The 16,312-nt window shown below is 33.7% G+C and overlaps 1 protein-coding gene across 1 annotated transcript; it reads left to right on the top strand.

Moving 5' to 3' along the window:
- Nucleotides 1-934: 934 nt before the first annotated feature.
- On the top strand, nucleotides 935-16,312 carry vsig8b (V-set and immunoglobulin domain containing 8b). The gene is made up of 8 exons (XM_048210670.1): nucleotides 935-1,089; nucleotides 3,195-3,297; nucleotides 6,774-6,943; nucleotides 8,873-9,074; nucleotides 11,471-11,620; nucleotides 11,882-12,004; nucleotides 13,223-13,361; nucleotides 15,772-16,312. The coding sequence occupies exons 2-8, from the start codon at nucleotides 3,222-3,224 to the stop codon at nucleotides 16,016-16,018; spliced, it is 1,107 nt and encodes a 368-aa protein (XP_048066627.1). The 5' UTR covers nucleotides 935-1,089; nucleotides 3,195-3,221; the 3' UTR covers nucleotides 16,019-16,312.

Below are 16,312 nucleotides of genomic sequence, written 5' to 3'. Positions count from 1 at the left end.
TTATGTCTTTCTGAGTTGTTAAAGCGTTTGTAAGGATGCTGATTGTTAGAGGGCAGCTGTTTGACTCTGACATGGTGAACGGGAGCATGGTTTGTGTAACATTAGCAACACATTATTAGCCGTTTGATAACATAGTCAAGCAAAAGGCTAATCATATTAATTACCGTTATGTGTCCAATATTGTAAAGAGCGTTCTCTGAGCTGAGCGAGTGGGGGCGGGGCTAATTTGCATATTCATTGACCCACGTATATTAAATGAGGCAAAGGTGTAGAGTTACATTCAAGCTATTAAGGCATGAAGAAAATTTTCAAAAAACATTCAAATATGTCATTGTGGTGTTTCAAATATGAGTTTTAGGGGATAAAATTATTGACTACAGGGGGACTTTAATACTAACCCAAATTGCACAGGCCAAACAAAATGCAAAATGATTCACATGGCCAAGACTGAGTAAGAAAACACAGTTTTGTGATTTATCAAACCGACACACAGAACAAGCACTAATATTGAATTAGTATTAGTCATATTACCAAACAACAGGTCTATTTTCACCAAAATACCATGTGTGATGGATGCAAGGCCTTTCAACTTCAACACCAACAACAAATACGGGAATCTGTCCTTTTAAATGTTGATGTTTATTTTGATATTCTAACTATGGATGACTATATAATTAGTTATTCGTATTTAGCATTACTTTCAATATCCAAATGAGAAGCTTCTCTGTGAACACTGTGTTTGGATCATGAAATCCATTTAAAATGGCTGGTTTAATTCACTTACTGTGATTCTCTGAACACATTATAATCCAGAGTGAATATTGCATTGGAAGGAAAGCTCTCAACTGCCTACACAGAGGCCATGAATCACAACTCAAACATGTCAGGTGTAAATAGGCTGGTCATCAGTGGGTTTCACTCAGTTTGTGATTCTCAGGCTGTGATTGGTGGAGTGCTGTGATGGGGCGGAGCTTGCCTTTACCTGCTTCAGGCAAGAGTGAGAGTTGAGTACAGGAAACCGCAAAGAAAACAGCCGATAGAACGACTGTGTTTGTTGGATTATTCTGAAATTGGTTGCTCCATTGAGAGGTAATTTTATTTTTTGAGTTTACATGAGCTTTATATTAATAACAAAAGAACCAGAGCTTGTTGTGAAGTTGGTTGTGATAGGAAGAACTGAAGTTTGGACTTTGCTCTTTAAAAGAACTAACAGAAATGAGATCCTTGCCTTCTCTGACCTCCATTAATTAGTTTTTCTGGCTTATTTAAATTCTTATGAGACAGTAATGATTATTGCAGACCGTCAGTAAGGTTCATTGAATCAAAAGCTGCATTCAGTTGTGACAGGACTCCCTTTCTCAAAGTTTTAATTACTGTGTTTTATTGGCAGCTATGCTGGCACATGATTTGTTCCTTAAATGATTTATGGACACACTGATAAGAATCACAGTTTCGGTGTTTTGAGATGTGAAACCATTTCCTTTTTATTGTGTTTCTTTTTGATAACTCCACCTGGTGTTTCAAATATTATAATATTTATTAAAATATATGATAGGCGACAGTGTTTGAGAGTTTTGGATTTGTCACACTTGTCATTTGATAGTGCACAGTTTCTGTTTCGAAATGTTTGTTTTGAATTAAGTAAATGTGTAAAAGAAATATTTTTTTAATTAAAGTATATTTAAATTATTATTATTATTATTATTATTATTATTATTATTATTATTATTAAAATTGTATTTTACATATTACACATTTTTATTTTATTTTTCTTTATTTAAATCTAGATAGTGGATCAATCTGGCAAATATAGCATTTCAACACTCTAGTAACTGAAGAGACACACACAAAACAACACATTCTGTATTTTCTCTTTAGTGAATTTTATAAAAGTGAACTTTTTATATAAATGTATTTAATATATTTTTTCTTATATTATTATTTCTTATAAATAATCATATTTTTTTTTATTTTTTTTATTTTTTTAAATTATATAAATTAGTATCAGTATTGGCCTTTAAAAATATATCTGGTCACTTCTATCAAAAATACATTTTTAATTAATTTATTTAAGTATATTTAGTTATTATTATAATAAAAATGTATTATTTTATTTTATTTTATTTTATTTTATTTTATTTTTCTTTGTTGAAATAGGGGATCAATCTGGCAAATACAGCATAACTGAATAGATACAATAAAAATACATACTGTATTTTCTCTTTAGTACATGTTTAAATTGACTTTTTAATTTAAATGTATTTATTTATTTATTTGTTTGTTTGTTTGTTTGTTTATTTTATTGTATGTGTATATATATATATATATATATATATATATATATATATATATATATATATATATATATATATATATATATACAATAAAATAAATAAACAATATATATTATTGTATATATCATTATATAAATCAGTATCAATATTGGCCTTAGTAAAAATATATCTGGTCACTTTTATCAAAAAATACATTTTTAAATAATTTATTTAAGTATTATTATTATTCAAATTGTATTTTATATAACATTACATATTTTTTATTTTATTTATTTATTTATTTATTTATTTATTTATTTTTTATTTTTTTTTTTTTTTTAAAGTCTGGATAGTGGATCAATCTGCCAAATATAGCATTCCAACACTCTTAAACATGAAGAACTAAATAAAAATACATACTGTATTTTCTCTTTAGTGAATTTTAAATTGACTTTATTTCAATTTATCATTATTTCTTATATTATTATACTTTTTTTATTGTATATAGCATTATATAAATCGGCCTTTAAATATAAATATATATATATATATATATATATATATATATATATATATATATATATATATATATATATATATATATATATATATATATATATATATATATGTATCTGATCACTTCTGTCAGATACAAGTCCATCCACGGTTGCTGATTTCATTTTTTCTGTGCCATATTTGTTGACATTTCTCCTTTACTACTTCAGAGTGATTAATGATTCATTTTTACACTTTTGAATTGAAACTCGAGACTTTCTCATTCCGTTTGAGCTAAAATGACATTTGAATTCGTCATACGTGAGACCCTTATCAGAATCAAATGAATCACACTTGCAAATGAGGTGTCCAGTCAGCTAAGGGACAATGACAGTCTGTGCTCTCTCTCTCTTTTTTTTCTTTCAGGTTTTCAGTTATAGTTGACATTTGGCTATGAGCAAGTCCTGGATCAACTTCCCCTTACAGCTAGCTGCATTATACATCATTGCAGCGTGTCTAAATCATGCAGGTGTGTGAAATACTTGTCTTATTTATTTATTTATTTATTTAACAGTCTTTTTGAGGGTTTTCTGCATTAAAGGTCACTTTTCTCTTCACTTTGTGTGGGCTGCATCGAGTTTCCACGGCAGTGTGACCATGTTATGCATAAATTAACCCTGCATATTAAGAAGTTGCACTGGCCTCCCACTCCACTTTATGGAAATTCAAGCTCTGAATATTACTGCTTCTGAGTTTCAGTTTAATGCCTTTGCATTAGAATTTCTAAAGAAAGAAGAAGAAGTAGATTTAGTGTGCACAAAACAATAGTTTATTATGTGTGAACACGATTTGCATCGTATTAAGTGCACTGAAATTATAGAGCATGAAAATGCATGATTTTTGACCATATATCAACGGGTTTAGCCCAGCGGTGTTGCTCAACACATTCATGCTTGGACTGTTTTTATTCCAGCTGAGAGAGGCGATCCGTAAATCACACAGACACTCCCTGCGTTTTGTGTGAAAGTGCAATACTAACAGGGATGACACAGTCGTCTGACATGTTCTGTTGTTGTGGTGGTGCAAAAAAACAAGACAAGCCCGACAATCTGTAGCATTTAAAAAAAAAAAAAAAAAATAGACGCCCCTAGCGAGGATTGCTCATCTGTAATCAAGGCAGTTGTCTGTGAATTTGAGACACAGATTGTGACAGGAAAATATGAGGAAAGGAGAGTACATCAGTACATCAGCCTAATTGTTGTTTCAGGTATTTCTGATGACAGTAAACTGATGTTGTTCAGTGTTGGGGAAAGTTACTTTTAAAAGCAATGCATTATAATATTGCGTAACTCCCTAAAAAAGTAACTAATTGCATTACTTAGTTACTTTTTTATGGAAAAGTAATGTGTTACATTACTTTTGTGTTACTTTTTCTCATCTGGGCCGGGCTGTTTGTTTGTTTGTTTTTATAACAACAAAAAAGTTCTATTTTTGCCACACTGTAAAAAATGCTGTTCTTACTTAGAATTTCTGTCTTGTTTCCAGTCCAAATATCTAAGAATTCTTAGATCAAGAAGCATTTTCTTGACAAGTGAAAATTATTTTCTTATTTTTTCTAAAAACAAGCAAAATAATCTGCCAATGGGGTAAGCAAAATCTTTTCTCAAACCAAAAATAAGATATATTACGGAAGAGGATTAGGGCCAAGCAATAATAAAAAAATAAAACCATCTCGAGATTAAAGTTGTTAAATTACGAGAAAAAACTTGTTAAATTTCGAAAAAAAAGGCGAGATAAAATGTTGAGAATAAACTCGTTAAATTCCGAGAAAAAAGTCGAAATAAAATGTTGAGAAAAAACTCCTTAAATTTTGAGAAAAAAGTCGAGATAAAATGTTGAGAATAAAGTCGTTAAATTTTGAGAAAAAAGTCGAGATAAAATGTTGAGAATAAAGTCGTTAAATTACGAGAAAAAACTTGTTAAATTTCGAGAAAAAAGTCTAAATAAAATGTTGAGAAAAAACTTGTTAAATTTCGAGAAAAAAGTCGAGATAAAATGTTGAGAATAAACTCATTAAATTTGTTCTTGTAATATAATGACTTTTTTTCTCATAATTTAATGAGTTTATTCTCAACATTTTCTCTCGACTTTTTTCTCAAAATTTAACGAATTTGTTCTTGTAATTTAACGACTTTTTTCTCGTAATTTAATGACTTTATTCTCAACATTTTATCTCGACTTTTTTCTCGAAATTTAATGAGTTTTTTTCTCGTAATTTAATGAGTTTATTCTCAACATTTTATTTCGACTTTTTTCTCGTAATTTAACAACTTTAATTTCAGGATGGTTTTATTTTTTTATTATTGCTTGGCCCTAATCCTCTTCCGTAATATATAATCTTGTTTTCAGTTTGGATTAAGATTATTTTGCTTACCCCATTGGCAGATTATTTAGCTTGTTTTAAAGACTTTGACTTTTATTGTCTTGTTTTTAGAAAAAATAAAATACTTGTCAAGAAAATGCTTCTTGATCTAAGAATTTTTTTATATTTTTGACGAGAAACGAGACAAAAACTCTAAGTAAGAACAGCATTTTTTGCAGTGCAAATGTAAAGGCCATTTCACACCAAAAGTGCAGAGAATAATCCTCAGGCTGAAGGAAATGCAAATTCACACCTGTACAGTAGAGGGCGCAGCTCAAACAAACCTTTCAGCTGTTCTGCCATTCTGGATCGCAGAAGAATAGGATGCAGGAGAAGTAAATGAGTAAATGTATGCTCACATTTAGGCCGTGTGTCCACCAAAGTGTTTTTAGCCAGCTGAAATGTTAGGCGCTAGTTACTTATATGTTGGAAATGAACATTTATTAATATGTTTAATAAATTAACATTTAACCCAACCACTGGGTTTGTCCATTTTCAACCCAACTTGGGTTGTTTTTAACCCAGCTTTTTTTTTTTAGAGTTTAGGCTTAATATAGAATGCACCATATTTATTGAAATATTCTGCTAGGTGCCACAATCTGTGGAAAACATTTTCCAGTGATCATGGCTCAAGTAATTCATCAAATATGGGAGAAGAAAGTTATTACCGGCCAAATATCCAGAAGCAGCCTGCAAGTGCACTTTCAGCATTTTAAAAGAGCTGATGGATGGTGTCTGGATCAGTGGAGTGATGCTGTACAGTCCAAATTGCAGCAGTCTGTATCATCCTCCACACAACCAACATTCAGAAGCAACCCACAAGATTGAAGCATGGGAATTGCACTTAGCAGATTTTCTAGCACAGACAGAACGTGTAGATAAATGGCACTATTAGCAACATTGATTCATTATAGCAAATCCTCCTCTCGATCCCTTTTTAAAAGTGCATATATCATGGAAAACAGGACTGTTTGTGCTCTTCTGAAACAAATGGTGCCGTTTCAGTTCTTCCTCAGACCAATCATTGAAATTAAGCTGCAAAAATGGTTTCTTCAGAAATCGTCACAACTATGAGCACATCAATCAAAAGGTTAATCAGTATTCATCATCTTGGAGGTGTCATTGACATGCATTTCTCATGCAAAGATGTTAGCCAATCATAACAGAGCTAATTTACATATTAAATGTGCAGTTGACAAACTGTGAAAAGCTCATTTAATTTGCATTATAAACAAAATTGCCATTGATTTTGGTGCAGGGGACCTTGACTAAGTTTCAGAGAGAAAATGCAACACAAAATTCAATTCAATTCAATGGGCAAAAACTGGTTCTGAACTGGTGAGCCGTGGCCCAAACATGGGTAAGAAATCTGTTCTGATTGGATATGTTATGCAAATAATACAATGCAACAAACCATATAGTCATGAGTAGTATAGATAGCACAATAAAAAGGTTTATTGACTAGTTGGTAACCAAACCAAACGAAATTCAATTGAATATGACCTATGATAGGGCAAGACAGGTGTTTTTAAAATGAATGGTCATTAATGAATTATTCTGTATCTCTCTCTGTGAACCTTTAGCTCTTACGTGGGCTATAAAGGTGACGTCCACAGGACCACAGACGCTCAAGAAAGCCCAGGGGGAGAGTGTTTCTTTGGGATGCACGTACACTCTGGAAGCAGCAGATGTCGGAGACCTGGACATTGAGTGGACAGTCGTCAGTCAAGACATGACCCAGAAAGATGAGCTGGTGAGAGGCCACTGAGAATACAAAATAGAGTTTAAAAGATGGATATTTTTAATATTTTATCTTATTATTTTAATATGTTCCTTGAGGTTCACTTATAATGTCCATACAAACAAATATATGGCCAAAACACATAAGTTTTCTGTTTTTAGTTGAAAATCCTAAGTGATTTGAAAACACAAAAAAACATTATTAAATTATTTACTTAAAGGGAACTATATGTCAAAAGCTCAAGAAAAATTTGATGTCTCATGTCATGACCTCTTCAAACCACATTCTCATCTTGTATTGTATCTCCTTTCGAAAGCATCAGAATCAAGTATAAAGTTAATTTACTTTACCTTCTTGCCAAGGTAACATTTATATATATAGGCCTATATATAATGTTTTTAAAAGAAGTTTCGTCTGCTCACCAAGGGTGCATTTACTTAATTAAAAATGCAGTAAAAACAGTAATATTGTGAAGTATTATTACAATTTAAAATGACTGTTTTCTATTTGAAAATATTTTAAAATGTAATTTATTCTTGTGTTGGCAAAACTGAATTTTCAGCATCATTACTCCAGTCTTCAGTGTCACATGATCCTTCAGAAATCATTCTCATATGTCAATTTGCTGCTCAAGAAAGATTGTGTAAACTTTTATGTGTGAAATATACAAAATATTTGTGTAAAATATTTTTTTTTTCAGGATTCTTTGATGAATAGAAAGTTCAAAAGAACAGTGTTTATCTGAAATCTAATCTTTTGTAACATTTTAAATGTCTTTACTGCCACTTTTGATTGATTTAATGCATCCTTGCTGAATAAAAGTATTCATTTCTTTAATTTCTTTTCAAAAAAATAAAAATTCTTACTGACCCCAAACTTTTGAACGGTAGTGTATAATGCTACAGAAGCTTTGTATTTCAGATAAATGCTGTTCTTTTGAACTTTCTATTCATCAAGGAATCCTGAAAAAAAAAAAAGTACACAACTGTTTTCAACATTGATAATAATAACAAATATTTATTGAGCAGCAGATCAGCATATTAGAATGATTTCTGAAGGATCATGTGACACTGAAGACTGGAGTAACGATGCTGAAAATTCAGCTTTGCATCACAGGAATAAATTACTTTGTAAAATATATTCAAATAGAAAACAGTTATTTTAAATTGTAATAATTTTTCACAATATTACTGTTTTTACTGTATTTTTAATTAAATAAATTAAGCCTTGTAAGCATTCTTTTAAAAACATTAAAAATCTTACCGATCCCAAACTTTTGAGCGGTAGTGTGTGTATATATATATATGACATAACAAAAAAGATTTTTTTTTTATTTTTGGAAGATTGTTTGAGTGTGTTTTACGAGAAATACTATTTCAGTTTTCTACTTCAAAATGTCATGTTTAATTCTATTTTTTTTTACTTGCTCTTTCTTTGTAATTGTTTATAAAATTTACTAGCAATTTCTGAGTGAAAATTCTTTCTACATCCATTTTTACTAAAATAACCCTCATATTACATGAAAGACGCTACAGAACATTTGTTACACTGCAAGACCCTTTAAAATGAACTACTGAAGGAATAAAGGTGATTTTAACAATGCAAAGAATGCATGCTGTGCAGCTTTTCTTGACGTAAAACATCTGGTGTTTTCTTGATAAGACAAGAATGTTTTCTCAGCTCCATGGTGATCACAGTCTACACCTGATCAATCTTATCATCTAGATGGATTTATTTTGTAATTTCCTCCCATTTCTCCCTTGTCCAGACTACTTAACCTCAGGCTTTTCAGGGATGTCAGTGGAGATTCAGAGAGATCTGTGCGTATGGTGTAGACTATTAGAGGCTCCGTCTTAATGACGGCGGGTGGTTATACCTGTTATATTAGATAAGGCTCACTTGTCCACCGTCTCACTGAGCTTCTCTCTGACTGTCTGACAGATCTTATCCTACACGGGAGGGAAACAGTATCAGCTAGGAAACCCAGACCTGATGAGTCGCATGAAGTTTGTCGGCGACCCGAGCCGCGGCGATGCCACGATCACCTTCTCCACCCTCAAGGTCTCGGACACGGCCACGTACCAGTGCAAAGTGAAGAAGACACCGGGCATCGACTCGAGGAAAGTCACTTTAGTGGTGCTTGGTGAGGATGTGCACAAATTCCCTCTGTCTCTGCTGACCGGCTCAGACAATCTCATCGAGCTGCTGGGTTTCTGTTTTACCGGTTCTCTCCACCCTTTCACCCAGTTGTTCATGATGACATGACTGGAATGGCAGGTGGGGTGGACGCTCTTTGTTCACGCCTGCCTTCTGTTTTCCTCTATTAACCTCAGCCCAACCCCGCCACCTCGTCTGTCCAGAGACTCAATGATTTCCACTTTCTTGGAAAACTCTGGCTCAGTGAGCCTTTAAAGGATTAGTTCACTTTCAAATGAAAATTACTCCAGGCTTTACTCACCCTCAAGCCATCCTAAGTGTATATGACTTTCTTCTTTCTGATGAAAATAATCAGAGATATTTTAATAAATCATTTTTCTTTATCACCAGTTGCTTGCAAAATGACGGACAATGATTCACAAATCGCGTGCATCATTTCCCATGATAATAAAATTAAGTATATTATTAAAGGTGCCATCGAATTGAAAATTGAATTTACCTCGGCATAGTTGAATAACAAGAGTTCAGTACATGGAAATGACATACAGTGAGTCTCAAACTCCATTGTTTCCTCCTTCTTATATAAATCTCATTTGTTTAAAAGATCTCCGAAGAACAGGTGAATCTCAACATAACACAGACTGTTACGTAACAGTCGGGATCATTAATATGTACGACCCCAATATTTGCATATGCCAGCCCATGTTCAAGGCATTAGACAAGGGCAGCCAGTATTAACGTCTGGATCTGTGCACAGCTGAATCATCAGACTAGGTAAGCAAGCAAGGACAACAGCGAAAAATGGCAGATGGAGCAATAATAACTGACATGATCCATGATATCATGATATTTTTAGTGATATTTGTAAATTGTCTTTTTAAATGTTTCGTTAGCATGTTGCTAATGTACTGTTAAATGTGCTTAAAGTTACCATCGTTTCCTACTGTATTCACGGAGACAAGAGAGCCGTTGCTATTTTCATTATTAAACACTTGCAGTCTGTATAATTCATAAACACAACTTCATTCTTTATAAATCTCTCCAACAGTGTGTAATGTTAGCTTTAGACATGGAGCACTATCAAACTCATTCAGAATCAAATGTAAACATCCAAATAAATACCATACTTACGCGATTAGACATGCTGCATGACGAACACTTTGTAAAGATCCATTTTGAGGGTTATATGAGCTGTGTGAACTTTGTTTATGCAATGATAGAGTCGAGAGCTCGGGAGGTCAGGGAGCGTGAGGAATTAAAGGGGCCGCAGCCTGAATCGGCGCATTTCTAATTATGCCTCAAAATAGGCAGTTAAAAAAATTAATTAAAAAAAATCTATGGGGTATTTTGAGCTGAAACTTCACAGACACATTCAGGGGACACCTTAGACTTATATTACATCTTGTAAAAAAACGTTCAATGGCACCTTTAAATACATCAGTAGCCTAAATAAACAAGTAACAAGCAAACTTAAACATGTTTGCTTAAAATTTCTGCAAATAATTTGCTGATGCAAAAAGACTTGATTTTCTCAAGACTCAAATGTTGTTTTTAAGTAACAAAACTTCAAGTAACATTTTTGTTCTTATTTTAGTTACAACTATACATACATATATCTAACATACATATATACATATATCTAACATACATATATACATATATCTAACATACATATATATATAAATACACACACACACACACACACACACACACACACACACACACACACACACATATATATATATATATATATATATATATATATATATATATATATATATATACTGTTATTTGGCCATTCAGTTTAATAAATGTGACTCTAATTTCACGAATTGCAAGTATGAGAGTGTCAACAGGAAATTGCATTCCCAAACCATTTTACTTCCTTAAATGTGATGCCTTTCTGTGTGAAATGTAAAGTAGGACTTGATGTTATCTAATTAGATGGAAAGCTGGTGTTTTACAGCAGAATGTAGTCAGACCTGATTGTGAAAGATATCACTACTGTAGCTATCCAAGACAGATAATAAAAGTAACTTAATGTAACATAAAATGTAAAATTCTTTACAGAAGTCCCTGCAAGGCATATTTCATGTATTTGTTTAAAAATTATTTATAACACTTTGTTACTTAAAAAAAGTAACAAGTAAAGTAACTTTTGTGGTTTAAAAAGAAATTATATATATCTTTTTTTTCCCCCTTCTTTTTTCTTTTAAATCAAATTGGCTACAATGGCTTATCGCTGACATATATCATTACTTTTCCAATACACATTATTATTTAAAAGTAAAAATATTAAATTAATAGCTCTCTCAGTCTCCATGCATCAGCCATGTGATTTTGTCCATGACCTCTGATTCTTTTTCTTTTGGTCTCTTTCAGTGCGACCTTCGTCCCCTAAATGCTGGGTGGAAGGTAGCGAGGAGAAGGGCGGAACCGTTTCGCTCCGCTGCAAATCCTCCCAGGGTTCATCACCTCTAAAATATGCATGGACAAAGGAAGGTGGAAACATGCCACCAACCGCAACACAGAGTGAGTCTCCACCCGTGAACGCAGGTCTAGCGCCACACTACTCAGCACATACTTGAAGTGAAAGCTTAATATTTGGTCCCGCTTGAATAACCTGTAGCTTCAGGGCTGTGCGTCGTAAAGCCAGCTGCTGTAGATGAAAACAAAAACATTTTTTGAGCCTCATAGCAACCAAACAAGTTTTGCTGTGTGCAATCTGCCGTAAACGACACTGCCGGGCCTTTCGCAATGGCTGCACATTCTGAATGACTCTTTTGTTTGAAGGTCCCCTGACCGGAGAGCTGCTGATCAGAAACCACAGCGAGAGCTACACGGGGAAGTACGTTTGTGAGGTCAGCAATGAAGTAGGCGCAGAACGCTGCACATACGCCCTTCAAGCTTATAACCGTAAGTATGGGTGGATCCGCAAAGTATTTGCACAACAAAGACACACTTGATGTCTGATTGTCAGTGCATTACATAACGGCATGTCAAATTTATCTGACAGGAAGCAAGCACAGAAATTTCACAAATATAATCATTATCAAAGAGAGAAATAAACCTGCAGTTACTCTGCAAGGACACCTGTGTAAGTTTTTGAGTCTCTTGTGCTCACCAAGGCTGCATTAATTTGATTAAAAATGCAGTAATGATGTGAAATATTATTGCAATTTCTTTTTAAAAATATTTTAAAATGTAAATTATTCCTTTGATCAAAGCTGAATTTTCAGCATCATTACTCCAGTCTTCAGTGTCACATGATCCTTCACAAATCATTCTAATATGCTGCTCAAGAAACATTTCTTATTATTGTCAGTGTTGAAAACGGTTGAGCTGATTAATATTATTGTGGAAACTATTATACGCTACGATTCAAAAGTTTTGGGTAAGTAAGGTTTAAAAAAAGAGAGAAGATATTAATACTTGTATTCAACAAGGATGCATTAAATGAATCAAAAGCGACATTAAAGACATTTATAATGTTACGTATGATTTGTATTTCAAATAAATGCTGTTCATTTAACTTTCTATTCATCAAAAATCCTGAAATAAAATGTATCATGGTTTCCACAAAAGTTATTTTTTTTTTTTAACTGTAATAATGTTTCACAATATTACTGTTTTTACTGTATTTTTGGTTAAATAAATGTAGCCTTGGTGAGCAGAAGAGACTTTCTCAAAAACATTAAAACCGGTATAAGTGCACATCCACTAAAAATCATCAAAAACACCAGCTGATTTAAAGATTTCATGCAAAAAAAAAATGGAAGTTGGTGAATAAGTGTCCAAATACTTGAATGGTAGTTATTTGCATGTAAGAGTCTCTTCATGCTTATTGAACCAATGGAGAAATCAAGAAATCCAGTCATCCTCCTATGTATTCAGCATGTTTCAGTTCAGGGTTCATATATTATATGTGTTTATGAAAGCCATTATGCAGTATGTGTCCTTGTACAAATTATGCAGATTCACTCAACAAAGCATTATTTTCTTTTGTGCATATTATTTTGATGAACCTAGATGATTTTGTAAGGCGTTTGAAGCCTCAGCTGCACTTTCAGATGAACTTTTTCTCAGTGAGAGTGAGATAACCTACTGTCTTTTATCGGAATCTTTTATCTCTAGCAACCAATAAAGTGGGAGTGATTGTGGGAGCTGTGATTGGTGCTTTGCTGCTGCTGCTCCTCCTCCTTTTGCTGATCTGGCTCCTGATTTGCTGTTGCAACAAGCGGCGCTATGAAAAAGAGGTCGCCAATGAGATCAGGTAAGATATTGCTGGTCGTATATCCGAGTGAAACTGATTATTGAAAAGGAAAGAATTTAAGGTTGGGACCTGGTTCTATGCATCAGTTGTTGATTGGATTTTGAGATGTGGACGCTGCACTCAACAAATGGAGGCAGATGAACATGAGCTTACAGAGGCGGAGGTTAAGTGGACTAAATGCTTGGACAAGTCCTGCATACATGATCAGAGAAAAGTGTGTCATTTTCACCAGGAGGTCAATTTTATGACATTTTGAATGAAAAATGACATAAGAAAGGATTGTTTACAATGAGATCTATAACATTTATAAAATAGATGAGGTGTATTTTCAGTTCATGCCAATTTTAAAGGTAAAATAAAAAATCCCACAGACGTACGCTAAAGGAGGTGAAGTCGCAGAGACAAGAATGTTGGACTCCTTTGACAGTATGCAAGCACTAACAAACACATTACACAACTACATTAGCAACCACCCACAACACCCTAGCAGCATAGTGGAAAGGTTTGCATGGGCATTTACTAGTCATAGTACTACAGAATACTATTTTCAGTGGATTTAGTAAGCATTTTAGAGGATTTTCAAACTTTTTAGGAAAATATAGCCCAAAACTGTTGTTTTTGTTCCTACTATAATTGTGAAACTTAATTATCAAATGTAAAAATCCATTTTTGCTCCAAAATTCCTACTATAATTGTGAAACTTAATTATCAAATGTAAAAATCCATTTTTGCTCCAAAAACTGAGTGGTTTGAATGGGAATGGCACCTCTGGTGGTACAGTATATAGGTGCTTTCACACTATGTCAGAATTACTGTAATTATGAGTTTCTGGCATGTAAAAAGTGTTCATGTCCTCGTAATTACAATTTGTGGCCACACTTGAGTTTAGGGTCCAATTCGCACTATTAACTAACTAGCAACTATAACTTTTGCCTCAGTAAACTCCTAATTACTGTTTATTACTGCGTATTGGTTAGGATTATAGGATGTAGAATATGGTCATGCAGAAAAGGCATTAATATGTGCTTTATAAGTTTCAAAAAACAGCCAATATCCTAGTAATATGCATGCTAATAAGCAACTAATTGTTAAAGGGTTAGTTCACCCAAAAATGAAAATGATGTCATTAATGACTCACCCTCATGTCGTTCCAAACCCGTAAGACCTCCGTTCATCTTTGGAACACAGTTTAAGATATTTTAGATTTAGTCCGAGAGCTTTCTGTCCCTCCATTGAAAGTGTATGTACGGTAGACTGTCCATGTCCAGAAAGGTAATAAAAACATCATCAAAGTAGTCCATGTGACATCAGTGGGTTAGTTAGAAGTTTTTGAAGCATCGAAAATACATTTTGGTCCAAAAATAACAAAAACTACGACTTTATTCAGCATTGTCTTCTCTTCCGGGTCTGTTGTCAATCCAGGTTCATGACTCCGCAGTGACGCTGCTGACGTGTTATCTGGTGCGCCTGAGCTTCGTTTACAGTCTGAGGGAGACGCACGCTGTATTCAAGCTATTCTACATTGTTTGTATTTTGGTATTGCTATATTTTTTAAAATGGTGCGTAAGTGTGCATGTCGCGGATGTCCTAATCGCCAAAAACAACGACGTAAAAGTGCATTACCAACGCCGACAGATGAAAGGATTCAATGGAATCAATTCAAAGGAAAGGATTCCGGAAGAGAAGACAATGCTGAATAAAGTCGTAGTTTTTGTTCTTTTTGGACCAAAATGTATTTTGTAGTTAAACCGAATGACTTTTTTGGTGACAAATTTTGTCCATCTTGTAAAAAATGTCAAAAGCAGTGTTAATTGATTATAAAAACCACATAATCTCATTGTTAACACTTAGTAAAACTTAACTTAATTAATTATATCTCCATTATGTTTTTTTTTTTACACTTTTAAAAACCTTATTCATCAATGACACACATATTTAGGATAATCACTGACAGTTGGAGACCTGATTTCGAGGGGAACCTGATTTGTCATGACAACGGTAATAACTACATGGCATGAATGCAGCATGTCTCAACACTGGCATACCGTCTCACTACAAGTTCAAAACAAGTTTCCCTTCACCAGCGGATGTAGCCTACATACTTTTAGTGCATTATTAAGGAATGTCTCACAATACCTGGCTGACTAATAAGCAATACAGATACCTTTTAATTAATCAACCGCAACCGCAACCACACCCAATAATAATTAACTGGATTAGCTCCAAATAGGCTAGTGTAGGCCTATGTGTGTCCTTATTTTTGCTTTGGCTTATAATATATATATATATATATATATATTTATATATATATTATATATATATATGAGGCTATATATATATTATAAATAAAATAAAAAAAACATGTGGCTAACACCATGTGACATTGTTCCTTTCCTCTACCGTATCTCAGGGAGGACACTGCAGCTCCGGAGAGTCGCCCGGGAAGCCGTAACTCCAGCTTCCGTTCCGTAATGAATTACCGCGTCCACCCGGGCATCTATTACAGCTCTGTACAGAATGCCGATGTCATACGGGCCGGATCCGGGCGCAGCAGCACCCACACCGAACGCAGCCGAGCCCAAAGGGAAGCCAGCATGCTTGCATCTGATCACAGGCCTCCGCTCACATATGACAGCAAATATGGATACCCTGTATAACCACTGACATGCTGCCAGGGCAAACTGCGCTGAAAAGATGCAATACCATGCAAGACCATGGCAAGATTTGAGGACATTATTACTGCACAGAAGAAAATTCACATTTGTGAAGGATAGATATATGCTAATATGTGTATATATTGTGTTGATGTATTTTTTGTATGATTGTTTTATAAGTGTTTATATAGTTGTTTTGGTGAAATGTGGTCAAAACGATGAATATATTAAACTAACAAGCCTTCTAATTTCTTTATAACAATAAATTCAGTCTTTAAAGATTGAAAGTAAAACATA

This window comes from Megalobrama amblycephala, linkage group LG12, assembly GCF_018812025.1.
Source record: "Megalobrama amblycephala isolate DHTTF-2021 linkage group LG12, ASM1881202v1, whole genome shotgun sequence".
NCBI classification, from domain to species: Eukaryota; Metazoa; Chordata; class Actinopteri; order Cypriniformes; family Xenocyprididae; genus Megalobrama; species Megalobrama amblycephala.
Note: the sequence above shows the minus strand (reverse complement) of the source record. Positions and strands in the feature narration are given on the sequence as shown.